This window comes from Pelodiscus sinensis, chromosome 16 (assembly GCF_049634645.1).
Source record: "Pelodiscus sinensis isolate JC-2024 chromosome 16, ASM4963464v1, whole genome shotgun sequence".
Taxonomy (NCBI): Eukaryota; Metazoa; Chordata; order Testudines; family Trionychidae; genus Pelodiscus; species Pelodiscus sinensis.
Window position 1 is genome coordinate 21,945,044 of NC_134726.1, and position 20,619 is coordinate 21,965,662.

The 20,619-nt window shown below is 44.6% G+C and overlaps 2 protein-coding genes across 8 annotated transcripts in view; one reads left to right on the forward strand and one right to left on the reverse strand.

The window, feature by feature from the left end:
- Positions 1–5,182: 5,182 nt before the first annotated feature.
- THUMPD1 (THUMP domain 1 NAT10 acetyltransferase adaptor) lies at positions 5,183–11,490 on the reverse strand. Its single transcript, XM_075899437.1, has 4 exons — positions 11,129–11,490; positions 9,704–9,878; positions 8,789–9,037; positions 5,183–7,563 (listed from the first exon to the last, which is right to left on the reverse strand). The coding sequence occupies exons 1-4, from the start codon at positions 11,351–11,353 to the stop codon at positions 7,244–7,246; spliced, it is 969 nt and encodes a 322-aa protein (XP_075755552.1). The 5' UTR covers positions 11,354–11,490; the 3' UTR covers positions 5,183–7,243.
- Positions 11,491–11,636: 146 nt separating this feature from the next.
- The window catches only part of ACSM3 (acyl-CoA synthetase medium chain family member 3), a 50,930-nt gene continuing 41,947 nt past the window's right edge, over positions 11,637–20,619 (forward strand). For 5 of the 7 annotated variants that reach the window (XM_075899430.1, XM_075899433.1, XM_075899434.1 and 2 more), the window contains exon 1: positions 20,323–20,480. The gene's annotated coding sequence lies outside the window, so the exon portion shown is untranslated. Of the gene's footprint in view, positions 11,765–14,363; positions 14,494–20,322; positions 20,481–20,619 lie in introns of those variants that run through there. The other 2 variants (XM_075899432.1, XM_075899431.1) reach the window with 2 other exon arrangements.

Genomic DNA, 20,619 nt, shown 5'->3' on the forward strand with positions numbered 1-20,619 from the left:
AAGGGGATCCATCAGAAGAGCTGTCCCCCCTTATGATGTGCAGGAATGGTGAGCATCTTTCTGATTGGTTTTAGAGTGAATGAAAATATGGGAAAGTGTTGGATGGTGCCAGTTTTGCTACAGAATACAGCCGCTCCCCGAGTTACGACCACCTCCATGTAGGACCATTTGCACTTACGACCAAAGCGGTCGTAAATGCAGATCCGGGTTACGAATGGCGATCCACGCTTACGAACAACGCGGTCAGCATGTAACTCTATGGGATCCGAGTTACGAACACTTTGAGTTACGGACCAAGTGTTGGTCTGTAACTTGTTCATAACTCAGAGAGCGGCTGTAATGGTATTTAGAGCTGGGGGTTGGCTTGTTTTGTTTTTTAATCCCAGCTCCCAGAAGAAGTATCAGCAAGGAAATATGACTACTCTGCTGCCTTTTTGTCCTGGGGGGGGGGGGGGGGGTATACATGTTGTGGGGAGGCATCTGGAACTGGGTATGATGGAGCCTTCTCACTCACCAGGCTGGGTTCCCTCTAACAGTGTGCTGCAGTGACAAACTGCAGACCACTCCCAATCCTACACTGTCACCAGCATTCACACAGGCAGGGATACACCCACTTTGCAGCTGCATACAGGCTCAGGCCAGCCACTGCATGAACCAACAATAGAGAGGTTACAGCCAAAATACCCCCAGCTCCAAAGCCTAGGACCCCAGAGCTATCCTGTCCTCATCTGGTTAAAAACCCGACCAATATGAATGTATTGAATTAACAGTATTTCACCCTGACTAAAGATACCAGGGCTATGTCTATACTGCACCCTTCTTGTGCAAAAGCCTATGCAAATGAAGCATGAATTAGCATATTGCTGTGCTTCATTTGCATAATTAATTAGTGGCCGTTTTTGTGCAAGAGGCGTCTGCCCTGGGGGCTACTCTGGAGTCTGCAGCATCGGAGCACAAGCAGTTTGCTTCTCAACTCCCCCCCCATGCCGCCACCACCTCTCCAGAGCTTCACTGTGCAGGGCTTTGGCACGTGCAGGGCTCAGTTCCTCTTGGTCAGTGGCGCGAGCCAGAGGGTCTTTGGATTTACTGAGGCACCAGACCATCCAGAGGCAGTGGGGGAAAGAGCCTGCTGGCCAGGCTGCTGGTGATGATTTTCCGCAAATGCTTTTAACGGAAAAGTTTTCCGTTAAAAGCATTTTCGGAAAAGAGCGTCTAGATTGGCATGGACGCTTTTCTGCAAAAGCACTTTTTGCAGAAAAGCGTCCATGGCCAATCTAGACGTACTTTTCCGCAAAAAAGCCCCGATCGCCATTTTCGCGATCGGGGCTTTTTTGCGGAAAACAAATCTGAGCTGTCTACACTGGCCCTTTTGTGCAAAACTTTTGCGCAAAAGGGACTTTTACCCGAACAGGAGCAGAATAGTATTTCCGCAAGAAGCACTGATTTCTTACAGTAGGAAGTCAGTGCTTTTGCGGAAATTGAAGTGGCCAGTGTAGACAGCTGGCAAGTTTTTCCGGAAACGCGGCTGATTTGCCGGAAACACTGGCCAGTCTAGACACAGCCAAGAGGTTTGGCTGGTGGGTCCTGCCCGCATGCTCAGGCACTGATCACTATGTTTTGGATCAGAAAGGGGTTTTCCCATTGAGTCAGATTGGCAGGACCCTGGGGTGGATCATCTTCCTCTTACATCCGGGCACCCCCATATTCACCAATGTCATATTGTGATATGTTTTATACAAAGTATGCTTCATGAGATATCAGTTTAAAAGTCTTGAGCTGCTAAACATCAATCTTTTGTGGATTGTATGTGCTATCTTCTATATATTTTAGAAAGTTTGTGCATCTGTCTGTGTGTCCATCCATCCATCTATGAGTCCATTTGTTCAAGAACTCATCCTAAATGGCAAGAGCTAAGACCACCAGATTTGGTAGGCAGCTTCCTCTTATCCTAACTTAAAGCAACATCAGGGTTTGGTTGTGCCAGGACAATGGGATGTGCCTGGAATGTGATTGTTTTGCATCAAACGGAAAGGGACAGTTATACCCCAGAATGACCACAAGACAGCAAGCCTATGTCTACATTGGCAGGTTCTTGCACAAGAACAGCCGTTCTTCCGCAGAGCGTCCACACTGCCCGCCCGCTCTTGCGCAAGATTTACAGAACGGCGTCGGAAGACAGGGCTTCTTGCGCAAGAGCTATGCTCTTTTCTAACAGGTGTAAGCTCTCTTGTGCAGGAGCTCTTGCGCAAGAGGGCAGTGTGGACACGTGGCAGGGGTTTCTTGCGCAAGAAAGGCTAAAATGGCTATCAGAGCTTTCTTGCACAAGAGAGAGTCCACACTGCCATGGATGCCCTTGCGCAAAAGCACATCTGGCGCATGGCAGTGTGGACGAGTTCTTGCACAAGAGTTCTTGCACAAGAACCCTTGCGCAAGAACCCGCCAGTGTAGATATAGCCCAAGTGCCCCAGCCCTGGGAAGCAGCTGCTGATTGGCAGCATGGCACCCACCACTCAGGCCTGATCCAGGCAGCAGCTGCCAACTGGCCCGTCACATGGCATGCCCCAGGGAACAGCTGCTGACCACCTCATGCCCCCCCCCAACCAAATTCCCAAAGTTCTGCCCTTGCTCCTACCCTCCCAATGTTCTGCCCTTGAGGAGCTGGGAGCTCCAGAGCTCCCTTTGGCCATGAGAGCCATCTCACTCCATGGATGGGAACGGGACAGGAGCTGAGGAAGCAGCGCAGGCAAAAAGCAGCTAACAGGACCGGAAAAGCTCCATGCCCTACAATCTGCACATCCCTCTGCTCACGCTGAAGTTGACAGGCTGTGACTATACTCTGGAGTTGGCTTGTAAACAGGTCAGTCACTTTTTATCCTTTTTTTCCCCCCCTCATTTTTTAATACATCACCCCACTCTGACAGTTCAAAAGCTAGTAGAGTGGTGGGAAGGGTTTAACTGGGCTAGCAAAAATGGATTGTTTGGGAGGGCCCATGAAATTTTAATAGATTGAAAAGGAGTCTGTATGCTCGGAAAGGCTGGGAACCACTGGCTTAGGTAAAGCACTCACTGACACCGCCTGCTGTCATGTTGGGTGAAAAAAGGGCCTGGAGAGGGCTGGCTGGCACTAGCAGAGCACTGCTTGTGAGGCTATCACAGCTGAATGGTTTGGGAGCACAGCATGATCACCAGCTTCCAGTTTTCACTCCAGGGCTTTCTAGACTGGCCAGTTTTTCTGGAAAATCAGCCTCTTTTCCAGAAAAACTAGCCAGCTGTCTACACTGGCCGCTTGAATTTCCACAAAAGCACTGACTTCCTACTGTAAGAAATCAGTGCTTCTTGTGGAAATACTATTCTGCTCCTGATCGAGCAAAAGTCCTTTTGCGCAAAAGGACCAGTGTAGACAGCTCAGATTTGTTTTCCGCAAAAAAGCCCCGATCGCGAAAATGGCGATCGGGGCTTTTTTGCAGAAAAGCGTGTCTAGATTGGCACGGACACTTTTCCGCCAGAAGTGCTTTTGCTGAAAAGCGTCCATGCCAATCTAGACGCTCTTTTCCGCAAATGCTTTTAACAGAAAACTTTTCCGTTAAAAGCATTTGCGGAAAATCATTCCAGTTTAGACGTAGCCCAGGGGTGACAACCCATCACATTCTGAAGGGGGAATGAATCATTTGCTGGTTTAAATAAACGTAAAGGGTGGTTTCACTGTCACCTTTAAACTATGGCTTTGAGAATTTCAGATTTATAATTTCTATTACAGAAGTGAGTGGGGGAAGTTCTTTGGCCTATAATGTACATATCATATTAGTTTCTCACAGTGGTGACCATTGGCCTTAAAGTGTATGAATTAAGTATAACAACACAGCTGATATGACTCAATTAAAGAAGAGTAATACAATTAATGTTAATCTATATGGATTTATGGGAATTATATCCAGACAGACTATTTTAGTTTTTTTTAATAAGATCACAAATTTGGCTGATAATCTTGATGACATAATATACTTCCATTTTGTAACGTATGACCTTTTGATTAAAAACCAGCATATGAAACCGATGTGGCACAAGTTTAAGTGGATTAAAAACTGGTTTAACTACACTTACAATTTGATACCTATTTAACAGGGGAGCCACATTAAGTGGCTATGTTTCTACTGAGAGATCTGCTGGGATCACCTCTTAGCCCTAATGTTATTTAACAATTTTATCAAAGACCTGGAAGCAAACAAAATCCTTACTGATACAGGGCACAGCTGACGTAAAAGGTGGGGGAATGGGAAATAATGAAGAGGAAGGACAGGTTTCTAATACAGAACCATGTGGATCACTTAATAAATGATGAGGAAGCAATGTATGTTTGAGTACCGGTAAATGTATATTTATAGAAACAAAGAATATAGAACAGATTAACAGGATTTGGGGGGGTGGGGAGCTGTATCCTGGGAAGCATCAATTCTAGAAAAAGACAGGGGGGCATGAAGAGCTGAACAGGAGTTAGCTATGGGGCACTGTGGTCCAAAGGGCTAATGTGATCATTAGATGCATAAGTTGTGGAATCTTGTGTAGGAATTGAAAGGTTATTTTACTTCTACAGGTGGCACTGGGGTAAGGTAACTTCTGATGGAATACAGTGTCCAGTTCTGGTATCCACAGTTCAGGAAGGATTTTGATAAATGGGAGGGAGTTGAGAGAAGAGCCACCAAAATGATTAAAGAATCAGAAAACATGCCTTCTAGTGAGTCTCAAGGAGCTCATACTATTTAGCACACAAAAGACTGACTTGAAGTCACTAAATTGGAAACATGTTTAATAACGAGCCTGCTACAATATGACAATCCCCATTCAATCTATCAGAACAGGGATAACAATTCAACAGCTAGAAGTTGGAAGCAAGACAGGTTCAGACTGGAAACGTGTACAATTTTAAAAGAGCAATTAAGTAATGAAACAATTTAGCAAAGGTTGTGGTAGGTTCTCTACCATGTTAACATTTTAAAATAAAAATTAGATGTTTTTCTAAAAGATCTACTCTGAATTGTTTTGGGGCTGTTTATGGCCTGTTATACAGGTCGCAGTAAATGAGTGGAATGGTCTCTTCAGGCCTGGAATCAAAAGAACAGCACTAGAGGTGAGCAAACAGGGCTTAAGGAAGCATCAATTCTAGAAAAAGAAGGCGTGGAAGAGAAACAGGAATACGGGAGGTTTAATTTTCAAATGTAAGACAGTTTTACAAATATTAGAGATAATAAAAACAGAACTTATGAGGCTCAAACATGTCCTTTTCATTAAACCACGATCAATACAGCTGGCATTACTTGGAGCAATTATTCTTCCATGAGAAACACCTGTAAATAAGTGTATCCTGAAATACCTAAGCCACACATTTATACAAAATGTGTATCGCAACAATACTGTTGGAAAACAAGTTATAGCTGCACTATATTAAAATGTTACTTTTAAACCTTTGTTAAACTTTTTCATCTTTGCAAAAATGCTACTGTAACTTAAGAGACCTGCTCTTTAAATGTTACAGGAAGATGAAAAACCCAGTAGTAATTTCCAATCTGAGGCAAAACATTTGTTTTGGGAAACTGAAACCGTACAAAAACGTAAGCTAACCCCTTTTTCTACCAGCTGGTATGAAATACGGAGAGCTAATTTCACATCAAGAAATTTTAAAAAGTTTAACTCGCTCATGAATCCAGTTAAAATAAAACCAATGAACAAGACTACTTAATAGAGAAACTTTTTTTAAGGTGCCTTTGGAATAAGTATCCTCAGAAATGGACTGTTTACAGGTAGCTACTGGAAACACAGCTCTAGATTGGGTATGATCCACATATGCTTCTGTCCAAGATGCAAATTGCTATTTTTGAAAGACATGCCACAGGGTGCTCTTGTAACAATTATACACGACTTCCACACTGGCATCTTTCTGTTCTAGAAAATTACGGGAATTTCAGGGAGAAGGGTAACAGAGGGGTTTGATAACACTATTAGGGCTAAGTCAGGTTCTTGCATAAAAAACAAACCAATGTCTTCACTGGAAATCCATGTTTTGCACAAACTGCTGAGTTTCAGCACAAAAATAAAAACCACCCCAATTAATCTTTTTGCGCTGATGTGTTGGTGAAAACTCTTGATTGCTTTTATATCTCTAACTGCCTTCCAGTAAAACTCAGCACTCCTGCCTACTCCTACCAGTTAGTTTCCATCTGACACCTGGCCCTGGCACAGTTCACTGCTCTGGGACACAACAAATCATTAGTGTGGAATGCTCCTGCTGCCTCCCACAATGCAAACAGAGACAGACAGAGTGTGCTCTGCAAAATCAGGACGGTAGGCAGTCCTACCTCAGGACTGGGTGCTTCCAGCACATATCCAGTCTTGCCACAGAAATGATTTGCTTTTTGTCCCAGAACACTGTATAGTGGGATAACAGTGCATTTCTCTCATCTGCAGTGAAAATGCTGCATGTGTAAACTCACTCCAATAACTGTGGAAAACAGTGTAAACACAAACTAGTGCTTTTCTATCACCAACAAAATTGTCAGAGGAAAAAACTGCAAATGTAGGCATAGCCTGAGCTATTTTGAGGGAGGAAATTTCTCTTCTCCACCCAGCATATTTCCAAGACATGTTAATATGTCTTACACTAGGTTTGCAGTCATCTGAACAACATACTGGAAGTCAGGTGCTTATCACTCGTTCTGTATTTAATAAAACAAGGTTTACATGTTAGGCAAAGTCATGTCACCAAAACAAAATGGCATTGGTATTTTCAAATAAATCCCCTTGCAAGAGCCCGTCCTTTTCCAGACCTCTCAATACCCGCATAACTGGCGTCTCAGAATGTCCAGAGGCACAGAGAGCAAGTCAGTCCTGCACCCTCTGGTAGTTATTTCCACGTGGTATGTGAGTATAAAACGCTACCAGATCAGAATGGTAAATATCTGACATACCCTTACACCGATCATTGACCACACAAGGAAGGCTTTGGAGAATCAGGGTGAAATGTTTTAAGTGACAAATAGCACCATTCTCTCTGACACTGCGTGCTGCAAAACAGACTCTAACAGCAAACACAGGATGGAGTATTAAAAATTGTTTTATAATACTTGGATATTTTAAAAAGCAAATTTAAAATAAAAAAATGAAGCTCCTTTCTAAACGACCATTTCAGAACCCTAAGCCAGTCTATTTTATAGCGATCTTTAGTGTTTGTTTTCCGTTTCTATCAGATTCTCTATGCCTGCTGACTGTCGCTTTCATTGGGCTTAGATTCCTCTTCACTTTGACTTTTGTCTTCTGGTTTCACTTCTTTAGAGTCCTCTTCTGCCTGTTTTATCTCTTCTGATTTCTCCTCTTGTGAAGCACTCGACAGGTTTTGCTGCACCAGCTCCTCTTTGTTGCTTTTCACCACCTCTTGTAGATTATATTTTCTGAACAAAACATAGTCTTTCACCACACTCAAGCAACAGACATTCTTTATTATTTCTACCACAATGGTATACTGGGGGTTATTAAGATCCACTTTATTTTCTGGATTTAAGCTGCCCACTATTCCTGTGAAACAAAAGGAAATAATCTTGTATCAGTGGGGAAACTGAAGGAATATTTTCATAGAGAAGAGTGCGAATGAGGTGTTATTTTATATCAATTGAGTCCTCACCTAGTCCAAGGACTTTTAATCAGACAAGTTCTAAAAAATACCACAAATCATATAGAGGGGATAGTTAAAATGGCAGTAAGTTATCTAAACAATGAGAGAAACTTGCTGTTGTATCAACCAAGACAAGCTCCAATTCCACAAAAGAACCATTTCCAAAATTATTCTGAATATTGGTTCTGGAACAAAAATCTCAGAGCACATCAAAACAAAGCACCTTACCACAGCTATGACAGCAACAATCAAGAATTTTCAGTCACTAAACTGCCCAAACTAGCAGGATAGATTGGGACTCTTAGAAACACACTCTTGAATCAAAGGACTATTCCACAACAACTATCAAGGAGAAAATTCTAAATTCATGTGGCAGTTTGTTTAATTAAGGCCACATCTATACCGCAAAATTAAGATGACTTGATTTAAATCAGCAACAACCACCATTGTAATTACATTGCTTGTGCATGTCTACACTTTGCTCCTTGTTTTGGTGGTGCATGTTCCTACCAGGAGTGCTTGCACGGATTGTACTGCCAGTGAGAGAAGTTGTGGGACAGCTTGTGAAAGACACAATCAATCTACATTGACACTGCTTTGACTCAACCACATCAACCTTGTCTCTGCACCACTTGTGGAGGTGCAGTTGTATCAGCATACTGGGGCAGTTATGTTCAAGGGAGTGACATTCAGTCATAGGCATTTCCATAGGTAGATGTAAGCAGTCTTGAATTGATCTAACTCTGTAACATAGACCAGACCTAAGTTACAATCTAGGGAAACCATTTCCCAATATTAAAAGAAGAATTTTTAATACAATCCTGGAAATTTGCAGGAATGGTATTGTCATAGTTAATTATATCCAACAAAGTTCAACTGCATGCTCCTCTGATTTATAATCTGTTAAAATGAAAACCTGATACCAGAAAGAAGTGTTAATGGCACATTCAAGTGTTTTTCCTTAAGCTCTGTGAACATAAAAAATTTCATAATTCTATATGGCTGAGTTCGCTGTATTGCACCATTTACGTCTATTCAAGTTGTCCTGCTTGAATAACTTGACCTTAGTTACACACGCGGTCTTAGGTACTCTTGTCTACAGTCATGCCGTGTCAGATAAATACATACCTGCCAATTCTTTGATGACTTCTTCCCTACTCATGTGACTGTTATTCCGAGCTTTGTACACAATCTGAAAAGTACCCTTATTAGGGGCTTTAAACCAAGGCTCAAAGAAGGTCTCTGAATATCTCTTCATATCTTCCATAAAAGCCTTGCAGGTTCCAGAAATGGGTAACATGCGCAGAATAACTCTTGTTTTCTTCTTTTTAGTAGTATGCAAGTCCTTTAATATATGATGCACAAGCTTCTCAGGTTCTACAAGAGAATGATATAAGAGCAAAAAAATTAAAAGAATTTCCTTTTAAAAAACTGATACAGCACCAAATCTGACTCGCTTACAAATAAAAATAAACAGAACCAGAACTTCTGTAGAGTTCTTAGAAAATGGTATGGAGTCTGAAAGTAGGGAGTACACACTATTTCCACAATTTTGGCTTGTGAAGCATAGGAGAGTACCCAGAAGTTACAACACTGAAGGTCTGCTTCTGCAGATTTTTTTTACTCGGGCACCAATAGTTTTGCCTGAGCAAGGACTGAAAGATCAGACCCTACTCATGTCTATTGGACTGTCAATACACTATATGGTCTTCCAGCTCATATTTGTTATTTCATAACAAGGCTGGGGATCTGGAAACAGAATTGCACGTGTGGCTGTTTCTACCAGCATGCCTTTTTTTGCATGAGCTCAGCAAAACATGAAACCCTTTTACATTTAAAAAGGGTCAGCCTGGTTCTGCTTGGGCAAAAATCCCTATATGGCTGTAGTCACTAGAGTGTTCATAGGAAAGCAAAAGGGAAAGAGGAAGGCTGCATGAACATTCAGTATGTTCACTTCTTTGGCAATCATGTGGTGTCACAGTCCAGCAAACTAAAAAGCATCTTGTGCATGTTGTGCTGGGCAGCCGTTATTTCACTACACACCTACACCCAGCGTTCTAATAAACACAACATTGTTAGCTCCACTCTCCACTGACTGGAATCTTCGCAGCTTCTGTTCAGTCGATGTGCGAATCTGATCAACTTCTTTCTTTAAGGCACTTTCAACATCATCTTCCTCCTCTTCACTTCCTGACAATCTGTTATCTTGATCTGTAAACTGTTGAAACAAGAGGCCGCACTAAATGAGATGTTAGTGAACAGTTAAGAAATCACATCTACTGCTCAATAAAAAAGTTGCAGCAACAACTATGCCTATGGCCTTAAAAGCCAGAATTCAAGCAGTGAGACATTTTAGGAGCAGCCTCAGAAGTTATTGCAGTGGAAATCAGCATTTCATTTTTTTGTCTGTCTAGTGATTTAATTTTAAAAGCCTGTTATTGGCATGGAATGGAATGGTATATATGGTCATGCCAATTTTCTTCCACGATTTGATCTGAGAAGTGGGTCTGGCCCACGAAAGCTCATCACCTAATAAACCATCTTGTTAGTCTTTAAAGTGCTGCATAGTCCTGTTTTTTGTTTCAATCAGTTACACAGTTACTGAATTTTAAAAACTGTTGCATCCCTAGTCTGTGGAAGAGCTAGCCCGGGCATGCCGCAGTCAGGGGCGCTCCAGTTCAGCCAGAGCAGCACCTGCACATGGCAGGGGGAATCCCTTCCTCTGTTTAGTCATTTAACTGGTTAAAAACTTTGTTTAACCAGTAACTAATTAGATGGAATCTTACATCCCTAGCTCTAACATCCACAAACAAGAACATTAGCATGCTTTCTTTTTTGGACAGGAGACACACCCAAACTCCCTAGTACTGCTAATCTTTGCCTGCACCCACCCCTCCTAGCCAGACCCCATACCCCCAATCCACCTCTGTACCCAGCGAGGCAACCAGATCTTGCAGTATTCCCTGTCAGCTGAGCATTTGGGCAGCCACCCAGGAGATTCAGGTGCTTCCCAGCTAATTAACAGTGCCCACAGCCTGTGCTTCCATTGGTGGTGCACATAACAAAATTTGTTCTGCACATGGATGGAAAAAAAAATCAGAGGTTACATCGCTCAGCAACGGCCAAGCTACCAGAAGAACACAGGAATCAGCCAGTCCCGGGCGTCTGCTGGTATGGGGTTCACTGCACTGCCCGACACAAACTGTTTACACATGACTGTGCTGCCAAAACAGCCTGTACATGCCTGGGGGCATGGAGTAGCTTTTTGGCCTTTGCCCGCTTGCAGCGCCGCACCACGGGGCCCCCTTCTAGGCTGGGGGATCCCCAGATAATAACCTGGCTCCCGCGGATGTACCTGGGGCACCCTGACGCAGCAGCACCAAAGCGACCCAGGGGAGGGGGCGGGGCCCAGGCCGGGCCCCTGCAGAGCGCGGAGCCAGGCCAGCGGGCTCTGTCGGCCGCACGCACCTTCTCGGGCCCGTAGAGCAGGTCCCCGTACTCGTTGAGCAGGCTGTAGGCCTCCCCCACGCACTTGCGCTCGTTCATGTTGCAGGTGATGAGGATGCCCTGCATGCCGAGCTCCAGCTGCCGCGGCCCGCCGCCGCCCCGGGCCCGCTTGGCCTGCAGCCCCGGCAGGTACTGCGCCTTGTGCCGCCGCTTCGGCGTCGCGGCCGGCTGCTCCGAGTCGGCCATGGCGGCGGCAGCAGCAGAGAATCCGGCCGCAGGGCTCCACGCGGACGGTGAAAGCACGCGTCGCCTCCTTGCCGTGCGGCGCAGGGCGAGGACGTCACAGCAGCGCGCCGGAAAGGGGCGGGGCGAGTACGGGGAGGGGGCGGTTCTTCCCAGTAGCGCTGAAGGGCTTCCAAAGCCCGCGGCATAAGCGGCCCCCCCGGGTCCTAGAGTCTGCTCCGCGCGCGCGCGCTTCCCGTGAGCTCGTGCCCTGCAGGCAGGGCAGTGAGGCCAGTCCCCTCCCCCACCCGCTCTGGGAGGGGCGCGAGCCAGGAGCAGGGCCCGCTACCGCTCGGGCTCTGTGGGGGCCAAGTCCTGGTGTGGGGCTGCTGCTCACTGCGGGGTAAAGAGCGAGAGCGGGGCCCTGAGCCACAGGTGAGCCCGAGCCGGCTCTGCCCCGCCCTTTCCCGCCTCCCGCAGCGACGTGTCGTACTGAAGCGTTACCAGGGTTAGCGTCAGTCTGGTTTGTCCACAGCCACACAGGGGGCTTGAGAGCAGGTTGGTCGGGGGGGGGGGTTGCCAGATGCTTTCAACAAAAATCCCGAACATGGCGAACTTGGTTGAGGAAAAAAAAAGGGGGGAGACCAAAGTTGAGCAAAAAAAAAAAAAAAGTCACTGCGTCACTCCCCCACCCCTGCCAGATGGGGAAACTGCCGGGCTTCACGTGTCCGGTATTTTCTGTTTTTTTTACCGGACTGGGGAGCCAAATACTGAACAGTCCGAGTGAAAACCGGACACCTGGCAACCCCATGTCAGGGCTGTGTCTCCATCGCACAGGAGCAGGACCTGCCAACTCGCATGTTCAGAAATTGTGTCAAGCCCTGTGAATCAGAATAACTCAACAATCATGAGATTTCCCCCAAAAATAATATTTTGGGGAAGGGTGCGGTGCTCCCCGGGGGCATGCTGCCTTGCGAAGACCCTTCTCACCGGCTGCCTCCTGCAGGAAGCAGCTTCGATATCTGCTGCGCCTCTGCCCACTGACTTCACTTGCTGCTTTCTGCAGACCTCATCATCGCTATTCTGACTAGTGATTAAAACGGGCCAACCTCCAGCCCCTTTGCCAGAGTCTCCTCTGTAGTGCCCTGCCTCTGTCACTGGATGCTTGTAGAAATACCCAGATAAGCAGTCCGTGAAGGGGCAGAGTACACACCGCTGGACTGACACAGCTCTGTATCAGATCCTTTAAGGACACAGCCCTGTAATCTATTTCTAGTGAAAGCAAAGTTTATTAACAAAGGTTAAAATTTTACAAGCTAGTAAGGATGGTAAGTACAGCAGGTTATTTGTTAAACAAAAAATATAACACATTGAGGGTCTAAACATTAACAGACTAAAATTCTTGTCTAAAACAGCTTCTCAACTAAAGCTACCTCCTGGTGTCATTTGCCCAGGTGGCCAGGTCTAACCTTCATGTGTGCAGAAAACTTTGTAGCTTTCTTTATAGCTCAATATTATGACAACAAAATTTTAGGTGTAGTGAGTTTATCAGGCCTAGGAAGATTTGCTCTTATAGAACAATGAACATTTTGGCAGTTGGTACTGAGGCGTTCGTAGGGTCACAGGATTTGCCTTCTGGTTTCTGAGCCTTTAGGATGCATGCATGTCACACTTCCAAGCTTTTTTCTGCCCTCATGGAGGCTAGAATCTCACTTAAAAATAAACAAAGTTGATATTCTGCAGTAATCACTAGACTCTAGTAGTTAGAGCTTTCAGAACAATATTAAATATGAATAGGCTTACAATATAATTGTGGCAATTGGCAATACTCCTAGCTGTATCACATCTAGCACAATAAAGCCATGCTCTCTGACTTGAGCCCATATAGACTATAGCAACACAAATAATAAATAATAGACTAGGATTCTCTAATCATTAGGCTAAACAAGCCAAGCTTCTGTTTAAAAACAAGTATCCTTCTCATACTGATATGGAAAGTATTAGGAGAGAAACTAGTGTTTAAAATAATGATTGATCTGAACTCTTAATAGCTCTGTCTGAATGTACTTTATCCTGCTACAGAGATCTGAACACAAAGTAAATTGGAGTTTTGATATAGTCAGACCTTGTTGATTCATGCTTTTGTAGAACGTAGGCTCTCAGAATTAAAGGTCTAAAATTTGAGTTAATAAACTGCAGAAAATAAAATGAAGTTAACTTGGAGCCTGATCTAAATCCCGTTGAAGTAAATGGAAAAATTCCCAATTGTGCCCCATTGTACAGTCCATATTTTAAAATGCACTTACAATTAGCCATATACTACTCTGTATGCAGAATCAGACTTTTGGTTTGGAATGTATCTTTCACTTAAAACATTACTAATTTACATTTACAGAAAAGGAAAAAAAATAGACTCTCTCTATGGTACAGGTACTTTTGGGTATAAAATAAAGGCCATCCCGTGTCAGAACATAGGGACATACTAGGTCAGACCAAAGGTCCATTTATCCTGTCTTCTGTCAGTCACCAATGCGATGTACCTCAGAGGGAATGAACAGAACAGGTAATCATCAAGTGATTCATCCCCTGTCACCCAATCCCAGCTTCTGGTAAACAGAAGCTAGGGACACCATTCTGCCCATCTTAGCTAATAGCTATTGATGAACCTATTCTTCAAGACTTTATCTAGCTCTTTTTTGAACCCTGTTAAAGTCCTGGCTGTCACAACATCCTCTGGCAAGGTGTTCCACAGGTTGCCTATGCATTGTATGAAGAAATACTTCCTTTTGTTTGTTTTAAACCTGCTACCTATTAATTTCATTTGGTGACCCTTAGTTCTTGTAATATGGGAACAAGTAAATAACTTTTCCTTATTTACTTTTTCCACACCAGTCATGATTTTTATAGACATCTACCATATGCCCCCCTTTATTCATTTATTTTCCAAGATGAAAAGTCCCAGTTTTATTAATCTCTCCTCATTAATCTCTCTTCATAGATGAGCTGTATGATATGTGATTGATTATGATTGCAGGATCAAGGCCTTAACATGATGCACCTGCTGAAGTACCACAATTGCAAAGAGTTCACATGTGCATACTTTAAGCATGTATGCAACCCCCTTGAAGGCAACCAGACTACTCATAGTGCATAAAGTAAAGCAGGTATGTAAGTGTTTGCAGGACTGGGTTTTTAATAAAAGTACCACTTCACTTTGTACTGAAATGCAGCAGCATCTTCTCTGAAGTGAACAGTGGCAGATATCTTAGAACACATTGCGATGGGTTCGATCACAGAGGTTCCATTGGGGCTGTTACCCGGTGTGTTGATTATGCACCTCACCACCCTTTCTTGCTGGGCCATAAGCTTTGGTCTCCCCCAGCCAAGGCATAGAGTTGGGGTAACAGCCCCTCAGCAGAGCAACAGAGATGCTAAACTAGTTCAGCTCTGGGAGGTTTCAGGTATAGGGCCTCGACAGCATCCAAGAACATAACCCTCAAAAGGATGAAAGTCCAAAATAAAATAGTCTTACTCTGTATAAAAGTTTTAGACAAAGAAAGCTCATGTTTTCTCTCTTTTTCAATGAGAGATATGCACAGCTATGTTTCTTCCCCCTTCCCTTTGCCCGGTAATAATTATTCAGACTGGTTTTAATAAAAACACTTTTGTTTATTATCAAATATAAAAAGGACTTAAGTGATTGCAAGTGAAAACAGAGAGATCAAAGTGATTTACTAAGCCAAAATAAACAAACATCTCAATTAAGCATAATACACTAAGAAATTTGTTACATGTAAATTTATTCCACATGTAACTTTACATGTACTCTAACAGTAGTTCTAATAATCTTTTGCAGAATCTAGGCAGCCTCCTAGCCTGGGCCCCGTCCTTTTCCCTGTTCAGTCTTAGATGTTTCCAACAGGCATCTTGGGTAGTGAGTGGGAATCTCCTGGTATCTGGCCATACCCCTATTGTTTGGTTTCCCACCTTTATATCCCTTTTGTCCAAGGCAGGAATTCTTAGCCTTCAGTTCAAACCTTTCTCCTCTTGAGTGGAAAAATATCAGATCCAAAATGGGTTACAATATCCGGTGACCTGACCACATGTCTTTATAGGACCAACTGAAGTTTGGCCTTACAGGAAAAACAAAAAAACCCCAACAACAAATAGTCTAATAGCACCTTAAAGACTAACAAAACATGTAGATGGTATCATAAGCTTTTCTGGGCACAACCCACTTCTTCAGATGACAGGAATATTAGAAGTCCAGATCCAAGAATAAATAAGGGAAGGAGAGAGCGGGGGAAAGGGAGGCGAGGGGAGTCCTCAGAGGAGGCCCACATTGGGGCTTCCCTCCTCTGCGGGGGAGTGGGAATGGGGAGGGAGTAGGAGTCCCCAGAGGAGGCGCATGCCGGAGCTTCCTCTGCGGGGGGGAGAGGGTAGAAGTCCCCAGAGGAGGTGTATAGTGGGGACTCCCTGTCCCCTGCTCGCACTGGCATCCTACCCCTGTACCCACTGGCACCCTGCCCCACCCCAGCACCCTGTCCCCACTGGCACCCTGCCCCCACCCCAGCAACCTGTCCCCTACCCCCACTGACACCATTCCCCCACCCCCGTACCCTGTCCCCTGCCTCCACTGGCACTATGCCCCCACCCCAGCACCCTGCCCCCACTGACACCCTGTCCCCTGCCCCCACTGGCACCCTGTTCCCACCCCAGCACCCTGTCCCATGTCCCTTGCCGCAGCACCCACCGGCACCCTGTCCTCACCCCAGCACCCACTAACACCCTTTGCCAGTACCATGTCCCCAGCTCCCACCAGCATGGCTGGGGCCACGTTAGTGAGGCTTGTGGAGTTTTGGAGGAGTTATTTTTTTGCATCTCACTTGTGTGGCCCCAACTGACTTTTCTGTGGGTCAGTGACCCATGACTCAAAACAGGTTCCCCACCCTTCTTATAAATAAAGATAATGCTGAAACTTTTTGTGTTTGACATAATTTTTTATTAAAAAATGAAGCCTCGCCAACAAACCTCTAATTGGGGCCAAGCCCCCATCTGATACATAACACTCCTATACCACCCCCTCACCCCGACCCCAAATCTGAGCCTATCATACACTGGAACTCCCTGTCCTGAGCCTCTCACATCCCCAAACTCTGCACCCCCACATCCTCAGTCTTCTGCCACAATACTTCTGCACCCTCCATACACTGCAAAACTGTGCTCATCATATTCCCAGCCTCCCTGTCCTGAGCCCCTCATACTCCAACCCAAACTCTTGCACCCTCATATCCACAAGCCTGTGGCTTGCTCAGCACCCCAACCCTCCACCTGACCCCAACACTCCCCAGCCTGGAGCCCCCTCCCTGAGCCAGCATCCCCTTCTCCACCTCCTCCTGCACCCAAATTCCCTCCCAGAGCTTGCATCTCTCACCCTTTCCCACACCTAAATCCCTCATTCCCACCGCAAAGCCCTCAACTCCTGTCTCAACCCAGTGAGGGTACGGCTAGACTGCAGGAATTTTTCCGGGATTCCAGAGGTATCCCAGAAAAACTCTTCCTTGTCCAGGGATGTGTTTGTTCTTCCACTTTTTTTAGTGGAAGAGCAAACATGCTATTTCGGCAACGCCTGTATTCCTCGTTTCAAAAGGAATAAGGAATAGATATGTAGCTGTGTTAGTCTGGTCTAGCTGAAACAAAAAACAGGACTATGTAGCACTTTAAAGACTAACAAGATGGTTTATTAGGTGATGAGCTTTCGTGGGCCAGACCCACTTCCTCAGATCAAATTGTGGAAGAAAATTGGCACAACCATATATACCATATCTATGGTTGTGCCAATTTTCTTCCATAATTTGATCTGAGGAAGTGGGTCTGGCCCACGAAAGCTCATCACCTAATAAACCATCTTGTTAATCTTTAAAGTGCTACATAGTCCTGTTTTTTGTTTAAGGAATAAGGAGGCTTCCGAAAGAAGGGGTTTTTCTGACATTTGGCCCAGTCTAGACAGGCCAAATATTGGGAAAACCTCTTCCTACAGAAGAATCGAAAAAAAAAGTGGCAGTGTAGCTGTACCCTGAAAGTTTATAAGGGCTGGGGATAGCAAGTGATGGAGAGGAGGAGAACAGAGAGGGTGGGGCTTGGAGAAAGGATGGGGTGGTGGATCTTGACTTGTTCTGACATTTAAAAAGTGATCTTGGGTGTAAAAAGGTTGGAGACCACTGCATTAATGAGTGTCCAGGCAGATTAAAGTGTTCTCTAGCAGATTTCTGTGTATTGCCTTTTCGGATATCAGATTTGTGTCCATTAATTCTTTCCCGTAGAGACTGTCCAGTTTGGCCAATATACATTGCAGTGGGGCATTGCTGGCATTTGATGGCATAGATCATATTTGTGTATGTACAGTTAAATGAGCCTCTGATTTGATGGCTGATTTGGTTGGGTCCAGTAATGAAATCACTGTTGTAGATGTGTGGGCAGAGTTGGGTTCCTGGATGATTATGATGGAGGTGTGTTGCGTGGTTACTGGAAAGAATTCGTTTGAGGTTAAGGGGTAGTCTGTGGGCGAGAATTGTTCTTTCCCCCAAGACCTCTGAGAGTGAGGAGTCATTTTCCAGGATAGGTTGTAGATTGTTGATAATATGTTGGAGGGATTTAAGTTGTGGACTATAGGTAATGGCAAGTGGAATTCTGTTGTTTTATCTTCTGGGCCTGTTTTGAAGTAGTTCATGTCTTGGTACTTTTTTGGCTCTGTTGATCTGTTTTTTCACTTCTCCGGGTGCGTATTTCAGTTTTAAGAATGCTCTATATAGATCCTGTAGGTGTTTGTCTCTGTCTGTGGGATTGGAGCAAATCCAGTTGTATTTTAGAACTTGGCTGTATACAATAAGTTGAGAAAAGTGTCTGGGATGGTAGCTAGAGGCATGAAGGTAAGTGTAGTGGTCAGTAGGTTTCTGGTATATGGTGGTGGAAATCTGTCCATTATTTAATTGTATTATAGTGTCAAGGAAGTAGATTTCTTGTGTGGATTGATCTAGTCTGAGGTTGATGGTGGGGTGGAAGTTGTTGAAATCCCACTGAAATTCTTCAAGGGTCTTTTCCCCATGGGTCCATATGATGAAGATGTCATCAGTGTAGCGTTGTTGAAGGTCAGCCATAAAGATGTTGGCATATTGTGGTGCCATGCTGGTGCCCATGGCTGTGCCGCTGATTTGAAGATACAAATTGTCTCCGAATCGGAAGTAATTGTGGCTGAAGACAAAGTCACAGAGCTCTGTAATCAGGTGTGCAGTGCTGTCATCAGGGAGGGTGTTCCTGACAGCCTGTAATCCCTCTTCATGTGGAATGTTGGTGTAAAGAGCTTCTAAAGTCAATGGTGGCCAGGATGGTATTTTCAGGTAGATTACTGATGTTCTGTAGTTTCCTCAGGAAGTCGGTGGTGTCTTGAAGGTAGCTAGGAGTGCTGGTAGCATTGGGTCTGAGGAGAGAGTCAATATAGCCAGATAATCCTGTTGTAAGTGTGCCAATGCTTGAGATGATGGGTTGTCCGGGATTTCCAGGGTTGTGTATCTTGAGTAGCAGACAGAAAACTGGTTGGGGATTAAGGCGGGGGAGGGAGGTAATGTAAATTTGGTCCTGAGCAGCATCAGGGAGCTTCATGAGCAGTTGTTTCAGGTTTTTTTGGTATTCTTTAGTGGGACCACAGGAGAGAGGCTTGTAGAATCTGATGTTGGTGAGTTGTCTGGTTACCTCCTGTTCATAATCTGTTCTGTTCATGATGACTACAGCACCCCCTTAGTCAGTCTCTTTGATTATGATGTTAGAATTGTTTTTGAGGCTGTACATAGCATTGCGTTCTGCATGACTGAGGTTATGTGTTATATGTTGTTGTTTGCTGACATTGTCAGCTCGAGCACATTTGTGGAAGCAGTCAATGTAGAAGTCAAGACTCTTGTTACGACCATTAGTGGGAGTCCATATAGCAGCCTTCCTCTTGTGGGGTTAGCAAGGAAAAACAAAGCCACTCAGAGATTGTTGGTTTGAGCACTGAAATCTCATTAGCACATTTTCTACTTGACAAACATGATGCAAAGAATAATTTCACCATTTGATGTTGCTAAATGAATTTTAGGTAGGCAGAATGTAATTAGCCATTCTGAATTGAACTAGGACTCTTGGAATCAGGACACTAATCTTGTGAAAAGTGAAATGATACTTCTAAAGGACAACATGTAGTCCAGAAACCAGCTCTATGCCTCATCTAAAATAATGCACAAAACCAAAAATAATTTACATTGTCATGGAGAGTATAAATTTATTCCTGAGCCATAATAGCTTCTCATCTGATTGTTCTCAGCACATTTGCTGACCATTTTGTCAACAAAAAAATTATCTCCATAATTTTCTATTAACTTTCATACATCAGTTGTGGCAATTTAATCTTCATTTGAGGATTCCTTAGGATGCATTTTATCTGCCTCCTCTGTCACTGTGTATATTTCAGAAATACATTTAAAATATCACTTATGAAGACTGGTTGCATGTTTCACTAATTGATAGGGTGAGAACAACTCTTTGTTGGGGGAATCTTCTAGAGCCCTTTCTTTCTGACACTGTGGAGGTTTCAGTGTGGTAGCTTACATTTATTCTCCCAGATGCAGGTTGCCTCAGTCTGGCATGGTCAAAAAGCTCCCAGAAGGGTAGCTGATGATTCTTCTGGAGAAAGCACAAGACATAAATGCTAAGCTGTGTAAAAATGACATCGGTTTCTTTTTTGTGATCCTTCAACCACAGGTCGATCATACAAATATTTCTGGTGAGCGTTTCTGCAAATTCCCTGCAGGCCCCAGGCACCAGAGCTGTCACTTGGGGGCTGAGGGTTCATCTTTCAGCAGCAGGAGGAGTTTACAAGCCCTGTGCAATCCCTGGGGCTGCAGTGGGAGGCTGTGAGCTCTCCAAGCGGAGCAGAGTGGGTGTGCCTTGACTCTTAGTCCTGCTTTATCAGTGCACAGCTGAGTCCCTCTGGAGCTGTTGGGGGGGGGGGCGGAGGAGGGGAGGATAACAGGATATCCTGTGCTTTGCACCTTGCTTCGGAGTTGTGCGGAAAACATCAGTTTCTTTCCTGTGTGTGTAGGATCTGGCAGCCCTTCATGTGAGTCTGGAGCATTTGTGCCACATTCAATGTTAGCAGCTGCAGTGCACTGTTATCTGTTTGTCTCTAAGGGACATGACCCATAGCAGGGACCCCAAAGTAGGGGCTCTAGACACTGTAACGCAATGCAGACAACAGG

Excerpts from the sequence above, each read along its gene's own strand:
- THUMPD1 (XM_075899437.1), bottom strand. The coding sequence starts at position 11,353 with ATGGCCGACTCGGAGCAGCCGGCCGCGACGCCGAAGCGGCGGCACAAG. Across the intron at positions 9,879-11,128 it reads TGCTCTACGGGCCCGAGAAG|TTTACAGATCAAGATAACAG; the intron begins GTGCGTGCGGCC and ends TTGTTTCAACAG. Across the intron at positions 9,038-9,703 it reads TATTAGAACGCTGGGTGTAG|AACCTGAGAAGCTTGTGCAT; the intron begins GTGTGTAGTGAA and ends ATTCTCTTGTAG.